Source organism: Plodia interpunctella, chromosome 25 (genome assembly GCF_027563975.2).
Source record: "Plodia interpunctella isolate USDA-ARS_2022_Savannah chromosome 25, ilPloInte3.2, whole genome shotgun sequence".
In the NCBI taxonomy this organism is placed as follows: Eukaryota; Metazoa; Arthropoda; class Insecta; order Lepidoptera; family Pyralidae; genus Plodia; species Plodia interpunctella.
The window spans coordinates 4,512,894-4,531,655 of record NC_071318.1 but is presented as its reverse complement, the minus strand read 5'-3'; the positions used below and the strand labels follow the sequence as shown (position 1 = coordinate 4,531,655).

The 18,762-nt window shown below is 33.7% G+C and overlaps 1 protein-coding gene across 2 annotated transcripts in view; it reads right to left on the bottom strand.

Annotated features, from left to right (window-relative positions):
- LOC128680764 (lachesin-like) overlaps window positions 1-18,762 on the bottom strand; it is a 135,917-nt gene that overhangs the window by 9,778 nt on the left and 107,377 nt on the right. For both annotated transcript variants that reach the window (XM_053764147.1, XM_053764148.1), the window contains 3 exons: window positions 17,569-17,701; window positions 17,110-17,321; window positions 10,527-10,740 (listed from right to left, as the gene is read on the bottom strand). In XM_053764147.1, the coding sequence (XP_053620122.1) occupies window positions 10,527-10,740; window positions 17,110-17,321; window positions 17,569-17,644 (502 nt within the window). In that variant the 5' untranslated portion in view covers window positions 17,645-17,701. The remainder of the gene's footprint in view (window positions 1-10,526; window positions 10,741-17,109; window positions 17,322-17,568; window positions 17,702-18,762) is intronic.

Here is an 18,762-nt window from a genome sequence, read left to right as displayed (position 1 = left end):
AAAACCTAGCAATGTATACTCAATCCGCCTAAGTATCGCAAACTGTTCAACGATAGTGTGCAGCCGGTATTATATATTATAGAACAAACCCCTCGCGTCTGTTTTTTCGCAATAAACTCAAAAACTATAGCACAAATTTTCATATCGGAATCCACTGGACCGAATTTGATGAAATTTGATACAAGACAAAACGGTTATATGAATTTACCTAAGCGAAGCCGGGACGTGCGTTTGTGGTAAGCATGTAGTTCAAACAAAGGCTCGTCAAAATTAACCCCCCAAATGTCTATAATTGGGGGTGAAAGTTTGTATGAAAATCATGTTTGTTTAAAATTGAGCGGCAGTTTTTAATAGTGAACATTTAAAAAAGGGATGGCAATCAAGCGAAACATGCAAATTTATGCAAATTTCAACCAATTCAAGCAATTATTTGTACCGAAATCGCTGAATATCTAAAATTAATTTGTTGAATTGAAAATCAAAGAATGAAAATCTATCAAATAACCTTTGAAATTGTCACCAATTAACCAATAAATTAATTACAAAGAGTGTTTAATAAAGGGGAAATAATCCACGATCATTTTAATGAATTATATTTTAATCTTTTGTACTAATATTTTTCATTAATTGAGCGTGTTTCCATTGCTCAGACGTGTTTTCTATTGGGTTTTCTGTTAGGTTTGACATTGATATGCGTTGACGTACATCGAAACTTCATACAATTTCTACACGTTGATTCGTCGACGGATGTCTACATGACGGGAGACGGCGCAGCGCAACTGACCAATAGGAACACGATCTGTCTAAAAATTTTCTTAGTTTCGTTCATATAATATTTCTCTTCGAACGTTGGAGCGTTCCTAGAAATAAAATTTAATATCGTTGTTTACATTCAGAGCCGAAACGTTTATATTTTTTACATTAAAACATGTTTGTTACAATAGTTGTCACTATTGATATATATCAAATAATATGTCTATTCAAATATTATTTTATTAATTTTTATTAAGCTATATTAATTTTTTGTTAGTCACAGAGGTCTGACATATTCAAAGCGTGATGTTGAGATATATAAATCCTAAGGCCTTTTATTTAACCAATTGCACAAAAATGCAGTAATTGAAACCCGGGGGACTTAATGCTAAAACATTATCTAACAGTCAACCGTTGGGCCATACAGATAATGCAATGTCTTGCAATGTTTTCCATTTTTTTTAACCAGTTCGGTCCCACTTCTGGGACGGAACATACCTAAGTGATTTATTTTACTAACTGTAAAATAAATCACTTAGGTATGTTCCGTTAACTGTAAAATATATTTAATTGCACAATGGGACTGGCATTTTTGTAAATATATGTAAATAATTCTTATTCTTTTTTCGTTTTTTTTAAATATTTTGTTTTAATTATTTTTTTCTTTTAGTTCTAGTATAATAGAAAATTAAGCTTGTTATGTACATTTATTACATATCATTTGTAATATAATCATATGTAAAATTGTATTGCACAGTAAATACGGTAATTAGTGATATTGGGAGTAGTATAGATAGAAGCTTTTACACAGACCGACGTCAGTACGTATAGTATAAAATCCGTAGTTTTTCACGGGATGTAGTCAAGATTTTCTTCTTCACGCAGAATCTGGATGGATTTCAGTAAAGCTTAGCACTTTGGTAGCTCTATACAATAAACATTCCAACTATAGCCTAGTTTCAGACAGTTCTCTAAGTTCGTGAACTGTATTTAACAATATATCTACAGTCGTCTGCATGTCTATTTGCAAGATTCCCTTGATTCCAATGTTTAATATAATTATTTTTCTCTCTCTCTCTCTCTCCCTCTCTCTCTCCCTCTCTCTCTCTCTCATTTTAGCGTTAAAAGCATTTTCGTGGTTGTGACGCCGCGTTTAGGTTGGCGTTAAAGATGAACCTTACAATTTTTAGATTTGGCTTTTACTACAGCTGCATGTCTGACCATCGTTGGGAATATTATTTTTGCCTTACTGCCGCTAAGTATGTGTCCTTGGCACCTCGAATGACAAAGCGGGAGTATATGGAATAGTCCTATTATAGGGTGGAACCACACATCTGACATCTGACGTGGCTTTGACGACTACCACTGCACTACACGACTACTTTTGTGAGTGTCTAGTGGCTAGTAGTCGCATACACACTAGTGAACTTAAACTGTCAACTAGTGTGCAATCGATAGTTGATTCTGCAAAACTAATATTGACAGTATCGACAATGTATCTGATATTGCAAATCAATACTATCGATAGTTGTAATGTAATATTTCAGAGCAATATTATAGATAGTACATCGATACTATATAAAATAGACTATCGAGACTATCGAGTCTACTCGTCATCACGGTTCGATTCTATTGATAGTATTTTACTTTTTCAATAATTTTGCTCCAATAATAGCTATAGAAGCCATCGAAGAAGGGCTTTTTTCGATCGAAACTATCAATAGTCAAACTTTTGATAGTTCAGCAACGCCAGTACCTATTGTTGTGATGACCTAAAGCGATTCCTCCCGCCTACAACTACTCTCACCTCATATTGAATTCTATTTCAGTTAGAATTTCTCAGCAGTTCCCATGCAACGTTCCTGTCGTGGTATTTATTATTTAAAGAATCTTGATCTAGTTTAGATGGGCACAGAATTCACTTCCTTATTGTGCGTTGTTGTATCTGTTCTAAAATATGGTTTCAATGTCATATTTAAAAAAATCTAGAATATAGATATCGTCAAGGATGATATGCGCGCCAATGGTCTGACAACTAGGGATGCCGATGACCGTGCGAAGTGGAGACGAAAAAATAGGAAAGTGGACTCTGGGCTTCGCCGACACTCAACGGCTGTGGAAGGAACCGGGAAATCGATCAGATGAATTTGAATGTTTGGATGACTTTGATTGAATTACAATTAAAACATGAAATTATCAGCTAACGAATCCCGAAATGAATGTGATCAAGTGGCAATCAAAATGGTGTCGAGTTTTTTATTTCATAGGCAATAATTGGCTACCATACATTATTTAATTAAAGGCTGGTAGATAAAGGGCGGAAGTTTTCGGTTCCAGTCCAGGGAATTTACGTGCAATTGAAATTGTTTTGGGAAATTCCCCTGAAATCGGGGAGGTTTGTGGAATACAGAGGTGTTTTAAGTTTATGACTTGAGATTTAAAAATTTGGGAAACTAATTGGTCCAGCTGCAGCCTCTTTCACTAGTTCTTTATTACCTCATCTGTAGTACCTATAAACAATGAACCAACGTATTAGTAATAGCTAAAAACATATATGGTATTCTACCATTGATCAACAAAAAGAAAAAAATATATAATTCAACCTACCTCATGCATACACATATTATTAAAATGTTTTGTATTACCACACTGTAATAGAGACTATTTTGCAATGATTTAGATGACTTCACATGGTGTTGACCTACTGATCATAACCATTAAATTAAAGTAGTAGTATTAGTGTAACAGTTATATTGTCCGATTGTCAATAAATATCTGAATAAATGAGATTTTGTGAAACAGATAATAGTGTAAATTTAAATGAAAACTTTTTCAACGAAACTTCTCTCACAATAATGGCTTCACACAATCTGACATAAAATTACATTTTATGATCATATCCTCTCATAATTATCATACAAAATCGCAAAACAAAACCAATATCAATAAATAACAAGTTATGTTATGTTTATTGGTCCCTATCAAAAGAGGGTAATGTTTGCCACAATCACGCGGGATGATTATTTATTAGGCTTATAAAAAACCTTCCCAGGTTCGCAAAATGGCCACTTACGCGGATCGTCAGACTTTAAACAAATGCTTTGGCCAAACGCGCGTGAAATGTATTGTTTTTTTTTTATTTATTTTGTGTCCATCGTTACTGTTCGAGTACATTTCTACATGGTCACCGGTGTGTTTTGGCATATTTTATCATTTAGAACATTCACTACTTTCAAAACTTTCCGATAAAATTACTTTCTTTTCGAGTGTGTTAATTGCTACTGGTGTGAGATTTAATCTATTTGAATATTCATATAGATTAAAGGCAGCTGTCATGACTTTAACGACTACCTACCGCGTCTAGTAGCAAGTAATCGCTTACACACTAGTGAACTTAAACTGTCATCCAATGTGCAGGTTTTCTCACGATGATTTCCGTCACCGGAAGCAAGTGGTGGCCTATGTTAAGTACGACACGTGAGTCAGATTGGTATAAAACTCATATGGCACTAGTATAGGATTCGAACCTATTCTATCATATTGTAAGACAAACTAATCTGCTAGATAAATTTGCCCGATTTGATTGGCCAGTCAATTTAAAATCAAACATTATCACAAGGATTTTTCTTTCCCATCCAGCTTATCAAGCACCATAAAGCGAATTCATCCCAATCGAAATCCTCAACGGGTAAATATGAGGAGTAAATCGGAAACCAAATTTTCTCGAACATTCTCAAATCACATTTTCATTCCCATAATAAAAGGGCGGTCCCGACCGTTAATTCTGAAATTCAAATATTTACCTTCGAAATATGGCCGCGAATAAACCTTGTTAATTATGCGAAATTTTCGGTGAAATTGGATTATGGCACTTAAAAAAATTAAAAAAGAATAAAAAATCTTAAAAATACTATTTACTTACAATGATTCGGCAAAAATATATTTAGCGATTATTATTATTGCTATACATATTTTTCCTTTTGTTATTTTATAAGCTTTGGTACAAAATTTAAATATAATCGTTTCTTGAGTAGTAACAAAATGAAAAAAAAAGTACTCTAGTCATAAGAAAAGACTAAAATAATTAAAAAAAAAACATATTCTCACTAATTTTATTCTGTTTGTAATTTACCCAATACAAATCACGCATAAATATACGATTATAATAATAATAACAATCTGAAAATAGCCAAATATGTTATTTAAATACAATATTATCCGAATTTGCCTAATGACTCGGGAGTGTTGAATGAATGAATAATGAACGAATGAAATATTTATACCAAGCCGTGAATTTGTATCCACGTGTATCATTCGGGTACCATATTGTATATTGTCTACTAGAGATCATTTTTGTCTATGGAAGGCTCGTGTATACTCTGTATTTTATTTTAAGTTGCAAAAGTTAAAGTTATTTTAGTAAACAACTCTGAAAATACTTACCATTTCCCGCTACTTTGCCTAATAGCTTCGTCGATTGACTGTTGGAAAAAGCCATAGGCTTAAATCCGCTTTTTAATTTTTTTTTGCTATAAAAGTACTTAAATAAAGTAAAACAAAAAAATTCAAGATTGACTAAACGTAAAAAATAATAATTTCATCATATCATTATTACATGTTATTAACAAATTTAAGAGCGAGGTTCTTTTCAATGGCGTATAGAATATTATATATATATATTTGCTTAACATGGTATGTACAGTTTATTTTATAAGACGTATAAAATAAACAGTTCCACATGTTAGAAAAAATTTGCATGCAACTCAATTTTGGTATAACTACCTACTGCTCTGTTCCATGTCATAGATTTTTCCTTATTATTCGAATCTTTCGCATTCGAAAATTCGAATCTAATATGATACGACGTAGAATAGAATATACATGGAATCATTACATGTAGCCATTGCAAAACAAAATCTTCAGATAAAATAATAATTGATAGTTAAGCAAGATTTTATTCCTTCACTTAGTAGAAATAGGCTTGTTAGACATACAGCCTTGTCCAATTTCCTTACATGTACTATATTTCGTCGTAATAACGCCGAAATTGCATTGAATTTGGATAGGTCGTCTTGCTGTCGTGTGTACGTAAACTGTGCAGCAGTAACTCAGGCTACAATATTGTTGCTATTTATTCCTACGCGGTTTGCTAGCATAAAAAGAATTTACTGAGATGAGACTGGGCCCATTTAGCCGACGCGTGTAGGGTTAATCTTAGTTTTGAATATAGGGTTGCGAATTTACACAGATGTAATGCCTATTTCAATATTCATAAAGAAATAAAAAATAAACGGCTTTAAATCCATCGTTTGTAGATATTTTTGTAATTTGAGGCAATAAAGTTTTTAAAATAAGTAAATAAATTATATAGTAAAATATCTTTTGATCTTTTTATTAATTTGGATTATTTATAAATCCAGGTTAAAAGGCATAGTTATATAAATAAAAACTTATTGTTAAGAATCATTATTAATTTTATCCGTTGCTCTAAAAGTTTTACTTCGCTCGTCTGAGCGAATGCGTCATGTTATGTCAATAAGGCATAGCCGAAGCCGTTGCATATACATAATTTAAAAATAGAACCATTATGATATTGTATTCGATTCGAATATTGTATTATTATTTTTTTAATTCTTCAGTTATAAAATAAATCATAACTCATAATCTAATTTAAAATTCGAATAAACCGAACATTCCACCCAGCCCTAATTGATCCGAAAGCCAACAGTCGTCCGAGCGAACCATAGATTTAATAGAGCGGACGTGTAATAGAACGCAAGAGGGGGATTACGGAAGGCCGATTTGGGGGGCGTGACGTCACAGAAATCAGGAAAAATGTTAACGGCTCTCACTCGATTTACAACAGATTGGACTTTGTACCCAAGTTGGTATTTTATATTGACAACTTAAGTCTCTATTTTTATGTATTGTTGGGAATATTAATGGTTGTTGCAGCCCTAAAATGATGGCACGCTGACTTGAGTAAAGCTTAATTCTTACTACGACACGAGGACAACCCTAACACACGCTTAACACACCTTTTCCCTCATAACATTGTATACTAAAATTGTAATATTAAAATTATTTGAGAAAATATAGTAGTATCACGTAGTGGCACGTAAATGGTTTTGTGACGTTAATTTCGTCAATAATTTCACGTCAAATTACGTCATGTCGTCATATAATGCACTATAAAATTTGACTTTACACATGAAATTTTCGACAAACAATACTATATAGTATTAAGTTATATTTTGTTAAATGAATGTTAGTTTAGTATTATATGTAAATATATGTAATGTAACTTGATGCGTGAATTAAAAAATACTATTTTTATTACTAGAATCGTAATGAAAGGCGCAGTAATTTTCTACGGACATTACCGTAAATTATAAACAAAAGTCCTAGTATTAATTAAAGTGAGCTAGTTTAAAGTATTATAAGGCTTGAATAAAACCTTAATTAAAAACATTCCATTCCAACTTTAAACTTATATTAGTATAATTTCTCTAGCAGTTGCCACATTGTTCTAGAATGTAATTTTAAAATCAGAACACAAATCTGCTTGAAGTTAAATTTGTTTTAAATATGTATAAATATTAATTAATAATCAGTTAAGCCGACTTGGGACGTCTCAAAGTTGCGGGATGTACCTACATATACCATTGTTAACCCCCGACGCAAAAAGAGGGGTGTTATTAGTTTGACCGCTAAGTGTGTCTGTCTGTGCACAGTCAACAGCACATTAAGTTACCCTGCATGAACGTTTATGGCGCGATAATAGTGACGAGTTTGCAATGAATTTGGGTAGGTTGATGTGCGGTTGACTGTACGTGAGACCATAGCTCATCAACGGGTGACAACGGATGAACCAATTTGAATGCAGTATTTTTTATTTGATAGGTAATTATTATGCGGCGGTTCTTAGATATGTTTGGTCAAATCGGTTCAACCATTCAAAAGTTGTAGCGAAATGAATATTGGAAGTCGGGGGTTTTCAACTTGTCTAACAAATAAACTTGTTTATGTAAATGCACAAAAACGTAAAATATTTTTGATAAACAAAAACAAAACTCAAATCTAATGTTATACTAAGCTAATGGGTCTTTTAGTATTCTATGGGTTCAGGGTCCAAATATAGACTTAATTTACAACTTGTATACGAATGGGTCCAAAACGCAATTCGCTCTTAACCTTTCAGCACACAGCCTCAAAAAGACCCGAGGCTAAATCTAAACATTTGACCCGTTAACCTTCATTAAAATATTAAACCCACCATATTATAGAACGTCTGTTTGAATATTATTTAAATTAACATAAAAATGTAACAGGCATATAGTGAAGATTTCTTTGTTTCAATAGTCATGTAAATAAATAGTCATGTAATAAATATATATTTATGAGATAAAATTATCCATGACTGTAAATAACTCAGGCGGTCAGTTATATAACTGAGGCGGCGATAAAATTATCATACCTCACCAGTGGAGGTGGATTGGCGCTTGGCCTGCGGTAATGACAGTTAAGCAACTTTCGCAATGATCGGTCATTGGATGGGTGACCGAAAATGTATTATCTCGAACTTCGCAAGTCACGTTAAGTTGTTAGTCCCAGCGGTATTTGCAGTTGACAAAACCCGCCAATCTGCATTGGGCCCGCGTGGTGGGTCATGGCTCATTACTTACTTCGCTCATCATTATTATTACATAGTATAAAACAAAGGTCATTTTAAGCTTTCTGTCCAAATGTATGCTTAGATCTTTAAAACTATGCAAAAGATTTTGATGCGGGTTTTTTTAAAAAATAGTGTGTTCAAGAGGAAAGTTTATATGTATAAGTATACATGCATAATATTGCACCCGTGCCAAGCCGGGGTGGGTGGCTAGTAACTTATATTTGTCAATATCTCGGGTTCTATGCAACGTAACGCGATGAAACCTATACCAGATTTTAAATTACCCATTCCGTACATAACTGCAAAAACCGCATCAATTTCCACGTAGTAGTTTTTGCGTGATACGCTACAAACATACAGACTGACAGACAAAAATTAAAAAAATAATTATTTTGACTTCAATCGCGATGATAATAATAAGTTATGAGCGGACGCATAAAGTGAACGCGGGCGATGCCGCGGGCAAAAGCTAGTTTGTAAATAAACAATATTTATTACTTATACTATACAATAATCAGTCACGAAAAATAATCCCAGACATGCCATGACCCGGTCACAAAGGGCCCTCAAACAAAACGAATGCAATTATGAATGATCCAACAATATTGTTCCTTTTATCAGAATATTTCCTATTTCCTTTGGGAGTAATATAATAATGTTAAGAAAAGGTTTCGTCAAATATCCTTTGATTATTACTAGCTGTGTATTGGGAAGTCAGTCCTACATTGTTTCATTGTGCGATCTGACTTTAGAGGTGGTTTCAGGCGACTTGAATACAATCTGACACCAGTGCTAACACCAGTGTTGAAATCCGTTGGAACCTATCCCCATATTCCATTAATATTTGACCCAATAAAAACAGCCTATGTTGAAATAATAAATTTGGAACGTACCTAATGACACCAGAAGACTTAAGAAAACATATTTCCTTTAAGCCTTGGAAATGCTCCAAAAGTAATAAAAATTCCGGATAAAAGTTCACACTTCACACCGCCCCGTTACGTATAATGCTGCCATAATTTATTGAATTTACGTTTTTCGTTTGCTTTTCTTGCTTTTTATCAAAAACCGATCGAGGAAAATAGATAATAGATTTCTTCCCCCTTTTTTTCAGCGTTGCTAGAGTGAAAAACTGGATATACCTATCTATATATGCAACGGGAAAATTTTGGTTAGGCAGAATTTCGGCGTGACGCGTAATAGAGCGCGATAATAAGGCCGAGTATGTTATGATGAAGATGATTGACGAATAATTTGCACGACGAAGTAGTTCGCATATATTTGAACAACATTTATGAAAAGACATATATAGATACCGACAACATTTTTAGGTTATTTTAGTAACATGAAAACTGTACCTTTTTTGTTTGACTGGCAACATCAAAGTGAATTTCCCTGGGGTTATGAAACTAATATATCTTTTTCCTAGACGGCTTATTTACATTTCTAATATGAACAAGTAGTAACCTTATTGGAAAAGAGACTTGAATGGATTGGATAAATTGACTTATTTACAACAATCGTCACTAGAGACAATTTATGTGCATGTGTGTTTGTGTATTTGATAATTTTCGGACCTACTCTACCGCTATTCAAAATTAGTATTAAACTACATTATTTTTTAGTGACATAGGGTACTTTATATCCCAGTAGTCCCACATGAACGAAGTCGGGAGGCATCTAATGTTGGATGAAAGATCCCTCTAATCTGAGCGATTTATTTTTAAATATTTATCGGGGAAGCAATATTACAATTCTGGCTAGAAGAACCAATGCTGGCTGGATGAAATGAAAAAAGAGGAAATTATGATCGGCTGTCACTGTCAAACTGTCTTATGGCGCGCTTCTATGTTGATCGTCGACTTGACTTCACCGCTTTTCAATACTTTACTATAATTTAATGTGCATGCTAATGTAATTCATTATAAATTAAATTAAAGACTGGAATCCGGTTATAATGTCTACCAATAATGGATGACGTGACCTGACAATGAAAAGCCTACACCTCCCTCTATAACATATTAATTAGCCCTTTTTATGTATGAGATATTGCTGGCAACGCAGCATAAGGCGATAATAAAAAGAAGTAACAACTTACCAACAACAGTAAGATAGACTCTTCTCACCAACGGCGGATGCGTCGATATCTGACACTCGTAGAATCCCTCGTCTCTCTCACTCACGTACTGTATGAGCAAGCGCCAATCATTGGGCTGCTCGAACGCTAGCGAGTAGCGAGAATCAGCTGAGTAAGTATGGCGGCCGAAAGAGAGTAGATGTAACTCTTCGTTGCGACGACGAACCCAGGATATCTGAGAAAGAATATAATCTTCAGTTGATCTGTTGAAAATTAATGGTGTGTTTTTACAACTGGCCGTTTGATGTCATCTCTCGGAATACCGTTGTGTCCGTAGACAATTGAGAAAAACGATGCCCTCTTTTAGCGAATTGTGGCATCGCAATTGAGTTGAAATTAGTGACAGGTAGTTACAATATCGTCTATGGGCAATATCCAGTTTATAGCAATAATATCCTTTATTATAGTAGGAATTAATATTTCCTAACTATGAAAAGAATTACGAAAATACTTGTTACATAAAAAGTTTGTTGGAAATTAAAAAAAAATGTTAAGTACAAAATATAAAAACGCAGCTTAAAAAATAAAGAGAGAAAAAATATTTCCATAACATTACGTACAAATTGATATTACAAGAAAAACATATTCTCCGACTATAAATTTAGATTTCCAAATGAAATGCTCACAAACTGAGAATAAAATAGAAAACTATCACTCAAAAAGCTTTCCTCTTAGAGTTAATAAAGTCAAATGTACTTTTAACTTCCCGCAGACAGCACCATTCTCTTTTTTATTATCAAAACCGCCGTTCCTTTCTAAGAGCCGCCATCAAATTAAATGCTCAATTGACAGTTAGACGAATGAAGTTAGCAGAAGTTGCCAGAAATCATTTAGGAAAATACACAGACATATTTCAATATTGTTTCATATTATTCTGACCTAAAATAAGACCAACTCATATCCTATCGTTGAACTTATACCTACTAGAAAACTAAGAAACACATACGTAGCATTGGCAGCAAGCTGATAGGCAACAATAATATTCTCAAGGAGGGTTTATATCAGGCAGACAAGCAGTTGTAAAATCGCAAGCAAATCTACAAAAATGTAATGTATTTTTAGAAGCTTTTATTTAACTTGACTTGTATACGTAGTATGTATGTTAAATCAAATATTGCAAGTTAAATTTAACTTTTCACTAATAACAGATGCATTTCGATAGATCTCGATATCAATAGATCTCGTTTTAAACCGTTCATTCGCAACCTTTTGTTTCTAAAAATAAAAAAATAATAACACTTTGTTATTACAACCAATACATATAATTTTATAATTCTTAAGAAGTTTAATCTTTCAACCTACACGAAATACTAAACGAATTATGTAAGTCTAAAAATACACGAATCTGTATTACCTGTTTGTGTTTTCTTTCACACATAATTCTACTTTTTGGGACAAAGATTTATGTTATCACAATATAAAAGCTTAAAACTCTTTACTTTTCCAATTTTTGTCATGAAATTCGATAAAAGTCCCCGACAATAGTTATTTAAGCTTTTACGGGTTACAAAAAGCCATTGTACAAAAAAATATATGTTCGTACTCTAGATAAAATACAATTTTGGTGCATCAAAGAAAACTGTGGAGCCGCACGAATATTTTGCGGAAGCACAAATTTTATTGACATGGTAATTATTTTTTACTTGTGTTTCATAAATTTGGGCGTGTTCGAAACGCTTTTTGATTCCCAACATTTGCCCATGTCACTTTCGCCCACTGTTATACAAGCCCCTGTATTTTTTGTCTTTATGACATGGAAAAAAAGTATAAGAATCCCTAGAAAACCCCAAAACTGACTGGTAGTAAATGCCTTAAGCATTACTACCAGTCAAGCAAGCCAAGGCTACTCCCAACACACTATCTCCACCTTACATTTTTCTTAATTTCCTAGCGAGAATGGAGAAATATTTTAACAAATGCTAAAGAATTTTAGGAGAACGTATTAGATTGGTCACATATCGACTAAAAGGAATTTAGTGGCTATCTGTGTGAGAGCTAGTAAAAATATCAAATATTGTTGGCAAAATAACTGTATTTACTTCAGTTATTAGAAATATAAAATAAAATATCTAAGACGCAACGCGTACACGCGCCAACGGCTTGATGGGCTCTGTTCTTGGGAGAGCAAGCTGCGGCCGCGTCGCTGGGCGGAAGCGTCCCGCGCGTCGCGCACCTTCCCCGAGCTGCGTTTAGTTTTAAGTTTGACACGCCGCGACACCATCATTTTCGTTTTAGTCAACTTATAATGCATTGGAAACCTATAATACCTTCTACTTAAATACTTTATCTGGTATTGCATAATCTGTTAAAATATTTTTCAATTTTCGCTAATGAATAATAAAAAAGTGAGCTGGCGTTAGTGTGCAGGGTGTAATCGGCTTAAGTCCGCCCTTTGTACTTATAATCTTAGTAAATATGTTTTTTATAAATGGTATATCACCGGGAAAAAAGTTCCAGTTTTTTTTTTAGAAAATTCGTTCAACAAATTACGTCATAAGAAAGGTAACATTTCAGATTCATTCAGATTCAGATTCAGATTCATTTATTGCAATGTCACAAGTGGAAATGTTAGGTGTTACATAGATAATAAGTAAGTACAGGTGACGCCCTGCAAGGGCACAGCAAACATTGGGGCAGCTAGATGCCATTTACTTAAATATTTAACATTGTTAATTGTCATGCATTAAATGATTAAAATTATTAAATTATTAAAAATGATTAAAATTAATAAAATGATTAAAATTAATAAAATGAAGGGGAGTCGAAGGTATCACTGATCGATTTGATCTTCAAAGAACTCTGCGATACTGTAATAGCATTTATCCAAAAGAAAAACCTTGAGATGGTTAGTAAATATGTGTGGTTTTTTAATATTTTTTATTTCATTTGGAATGTGGTTAAATATTTTTATTGCCATATGATGAGGACTAGATCCAATTAATGCCATATTAGTAAGTGGAATTAATAATTTATTTAAATACCGATTGTTTCTTCTGTTGTGATTATCCCTATTCACTGTAGTATATAATTCACTGTGTTTCCGTACAAATTTGCAGATTTCTAAAATGTAAATAGATGTCAGCGTTAATATTTTATGTTTTTTAAAGTATTATTTAATTATTTAAGCATTTTATTTTGTTCCTACATTTCTTTCAGTTCAGATTATATTCCTACATATTTCCTGGTATTGGTTGACCTACTATATTATAACATACTATAATTTAGTAATATAAATATCAGTTGAAATCAAAATATATTTTATATGATGCTACTTAAAAAACGCTCGTTTTCAACAAACTTAAAACACTAATATACCACTTGAGACCAAAGCTTGCACATGGAAGCTTGTTGAAACTTAATAAAAGCTCGAGTTTAAACATCGTACGATCGCTTCCACTTTATGTTAAACTAATTCTGTCGAGTGAGAGCCGTATTTTAAACGAGTAAGTTTAGGACAAATGGAAGCTTTTTATTTTTTTATTTTTGTAAAATATAGGTACCTAACTGCTGACAACAATGGCCTCCATGGTCATCATGCCGGACTGCTACACTGGAGGTCTCCGGTTCGAATCCCGGTCAGGTCAACATGGAAAATGATCTTTTTCAGATTGACCTGGGTCTTATCTATATATGTATCGTTCGGTTAGTACAAATCACACAGAATGAGTTGGCCCCAACTTACTTTGGGGCCAACTCATTCTGTGTGATTTGTCCCTATATATTTATTTATATAATGATTTCGTAGCACGATTCCTACTTTTACGTGAATCCTGGACCGTCTCGAAAGACGTCACAGCTCCGAATGTCACCTGGAAAAAGCGAGGATGAGAGAGGGAATAGCGCCGAAATCGTACAGTCGACAACACATCAACCTACCCTAATTCGTTGGAACACTTGAAGAACAGTCACAATGGTCCAGCTAAACTATAGGAAATATATATTTCAGTTATATGATCATCTTATGTATTGTTACGTTTTGTCTGTACAGTTAAATTTCTCAAAAATTTTGACTCCTTACCAAAAATTGTTCGGCCTCGCGAACGAAGTCGCGGGCATCAGCTAGTTTTTAAATAAACTTAGTACATCAGGTGTACCTATATTTAGACTGTATAAGACTCGAACACCGAGGGATCACCAGTTCTTTATGTTAATTCAATGCAGCTTCGAGCTGTATCACTTAGTCTTTATAGGGCTTTAAAAGGTATTATTTTAATGTACTTTCAAGCTACTATTGTGCAAGTTGAGACATTAAAAAATCCGTAATGGAGAGGCAGGCAAATTGAAAAGTTTTGTAATGTTTGATATCTTTCTTCTTTTTCGTTTGAAAATCAAAAATAACGTTCAATAATTTCGAATTCTCTCCACAGTAATACTAAAAGCTAATATCATTATGAGTACTCTCTATGATACTCTCTCTCATAATCGCGTATACAATAGAAGCTAAGACGCTGTGTCAATCCTGGAATCAGCGTAAAAAAACAAAATATTTTTTTTATTTGACCGGGATTTTTTAATCGCCCGCCCGCCTGTCGTCATAACCTTCCTTGGAGACTCTATTTACCTATCATTACCAAGGCTATGTCCCTTAGTCACCTCATAGGTCATCGATAGAAATAGGTATATGGAGTGGTCCAAATCTTAAGCAACATCAAACGCCAAATAGTGTTAATTAGGGGTTTCGATTTCGCCCTAGAATATTAATGGTATAACTATATAATGTCTGACTATGTATATTGTCTGACTATGTATATTGTCTGACTATGTATATTGTCTGACAAATAAGAATACAGACTCCTTGCGAAATGGAGAAGAAAAAGAAGGAAAGCGAATCCTGGTCTCCAAAGCTAAATAGCTAAGAATGAAACCGAGAAAACTCTTACGTGTGATAAGCCATAAAATAAGCTAGAAGAATCGAATGGGGTCCCTTTTTTCGCATAATTTATTTTGCCTTATTGTTCTTTGGTATTTCGGTTTTGGTATAAAATATTCAATATTCCGGTGAAGGAAAACATCGTGAGGAAACCTGCACACTGGTTGATTATATTAACTTGTGTGTGAAATGGAGAAGGCAATGGCAAACCACTCCATTACTAAGGATCGAATCAATCTCACGCTTTTAAGTAATATACATAGGTAGTTTTTTTACTACATTATTATCAGTAAGTTTATGTATTTATGATTCTGTACTTTATGTACTTCTCAGTTTATTTAGTTGTATTATTAGTTTATAATAGGATAGTAAGGTTTTTATTTATTAGATGCACTTTATCGTTCCACAATGCCATGAAAATTTGGTCTTATGGTTGACTAGTAGATAATGCCATATGGCGTTAAGTCCACCATTTCTATAAAACTTATTGTAATTTTGTTAAATAAAGTTTTGAATAAATATATAAATAATTCTCTTTCAATCTCATTCTACATTTTGCAGCGGAGAAAACTCACTGAGATCCATTGTCGAGAACAAATTCTTTAGATCGGTTCTTTCAACAGCTATATATGCGAAGCAATCAAACAAATAATGGATATGTTTGAGACCTTTGTGTGAAGATTGTTTGCGAGTTCGAAACGCCATTTGCATGGGAAAAGTTCATAAGAGCTTGTATTTGTTTTTGTCACTGTATCGTTGATTGAAAGGGTATATGAAAATATAAGAAGAGTATTATTAATTAAGCGCAAAACAAGTGCACTGAATTCAAATCATAGGTTGAGAAAGATCATTTTGTCTAAAGAGTCCCAACTATAGATTTTGCCTTAATGGTAATTTAAAAAAAATGGGTCAAAAGGATTCAGTCTAAAAATTAATAAGACTTTATATCCTTACAAAATAAACATAGCTTTTATGGAGGCAGTAAAATATACAGTAAAACTAAGCCCCATTGGCTAGTCCGAATCACTTAATCCTTCACAAAATAGGCTGTGATAAAATGGAATGTCTGACGAGCCTTATAAATTCTGTTTTAGGTGAAAGCCCTTAAGAAAAAGGAATTGGCGTCAACGGTATAAAGTTGATGAAAAATAAATTGTATGTTTACCATAAATATCAAGATCTCATACGAAACGCATGGAATTTCTGATATAATATACATAAGTGTTAACCCTATGACACACTAGAGTTCTAGTGTGTGCAATATACATTTTGTTATGCCACACGCAGATAGCATCTATTCTGAAGAAGTACGCTCAGATGAGAAAGAATGACCATTTTCAATGATCTGATGTTTATCCTTCACAAACAATCTGAGCTCCGATGCTTCTCTCACTCTCATCTTCGCGTGTTTGCTATTGAATTCTGGGCTGCGATGGCACAACCTCAAAAAGTCTTAAATTTTTTAACATTTGCCAGAGACTTTATAGTCTTTAACATTTTTATTTACCACGTGCCAAGGCTATTTGTTCTATGTTTTGTACGACGTCCACGAGAGGATATGGTCATATTTTGGAGCGGAACCACACGTTCAAGGGCTTCTTGACTAAGAAAAATATCAGGGAAGCGCTCATATGATAGAAACAGATGTCCATTGTCCATACTTTTACTACTCACAGTTTTCTCTCCCAAATCATGTACTCTGCAATGCAAATGCACTCGACTCCCAAGCTGAGCCGTCACGTTGCTGCTAGCTGCGTCGTCTTCGAAGAAAGGCAGTGGTTCCGTAGTAGTCGTGGACACATCCTCGTCTATGTCTTCGTAGCTTTCCGTGAATACTTCGTGCCAGAATGGTCCGTTGACTACCTTTTTGTCGCCGGTTTTGAAGTCTGTGCATGAGAAAAAAAATTGTTAAGGAATCCATTTTAGCTTTTTACAGCGTTATCTTTATTTGTTAAACGTGTGTACAGATAAGGTATAAAGTTTTCGTTAAATTAACATTCACACATATTAAGCCAATGTCTTAAAAATTTTAATAAAGTTTAAAATTACACTACTACAATAAAGTATTCCAAAGAAATACAATTTTCGTTTTCACCCTTCTTAGTGAAGTAAAAACTGATTGATTAATTTTACCTGGTATTTGCGGCGCTATGACGCATAGCGTCCTCGTCAGCACAGAACAGAAGACCAAGAGGCCCGCTGGAGTCATCTTCTCAGCCCCGAGACGTAGGAGCCATAGAGTTCATCTGGCTAAACGTCTCAGCACCTGTAACAATGGAAACTCCATTATTTTATTAGTTTTTAAACATATCATCATCATCGGCATCCATATCGTCATTATCGGTATCATTATCGTCATTATCAGCATCATTGTCATCGTCTGAAGCCCTCAGTAACACACTGCTGAATATAATAGATCTCAATATAGTGAGGACAAACAAATATGTCTATATGATTGGTTTACATCAGATAGGGAGAAGTGGAGGAGAGTGTCATACTGTACCATCCTCACATAAAGTGGTATAAGGGTAGGCTGATGATGATACTGAGAGCACAGATAAAATATACATTGTATCAGGTCTTTCATTCCCTGAATGGGCAACCTGGAACTATCGTAAATGGAAGGAAAAACACTATTTTTACAATATTTTATATAGGTACATTTAATTCACTTGTCCAGTCCATGTGTCTATAAAATCTTGCAAGAATTTTGCTTATTTCTTGCCCCGGAGAATTGAAAATTTCGACGTCGGTACAGTTTTCATTAGCACGCATTATGGTGATAATCGTGATCAAATAGTGCAGTTAACCTACTGCATGAGTATGTTTTTTACTTGAATTGGCTGAATGCAACAAAAATCTATCTGACGACAAAACCTGTATCGATAATGTCATTTTCGTAAAAAACTTATTTGTTGTCAATTAAATAAGAGGATAATGGGCTCCACCATATTATAACTGTGGAGAAACCAAAAAATGCATAGACATCAGTGAGACAGATACACTTAAACATTTTGATTCGTTATTTCTCAATCTAATTTTTATGTTTTTTCTTATTGTTGGAATAAATATTGATTTTATAACATATTATTATCAATAATCCAGCGACATTTAAGTGTCTTGTTTTATTATTAAACATAACTCGCGTAGAAGTGGTTATTCGGCGAATATTTTTATAGACAGATATAAACACTGAAACACATAAACCTGGGGATTTATTACCAGACCGACAAACACTCTCATTGACCTAATATTTTTTGTGTATTGGACAATACACATCCTCGCTAAAAATGAAATAAAAACCTACCTAAAATAATTTTGTTTTCA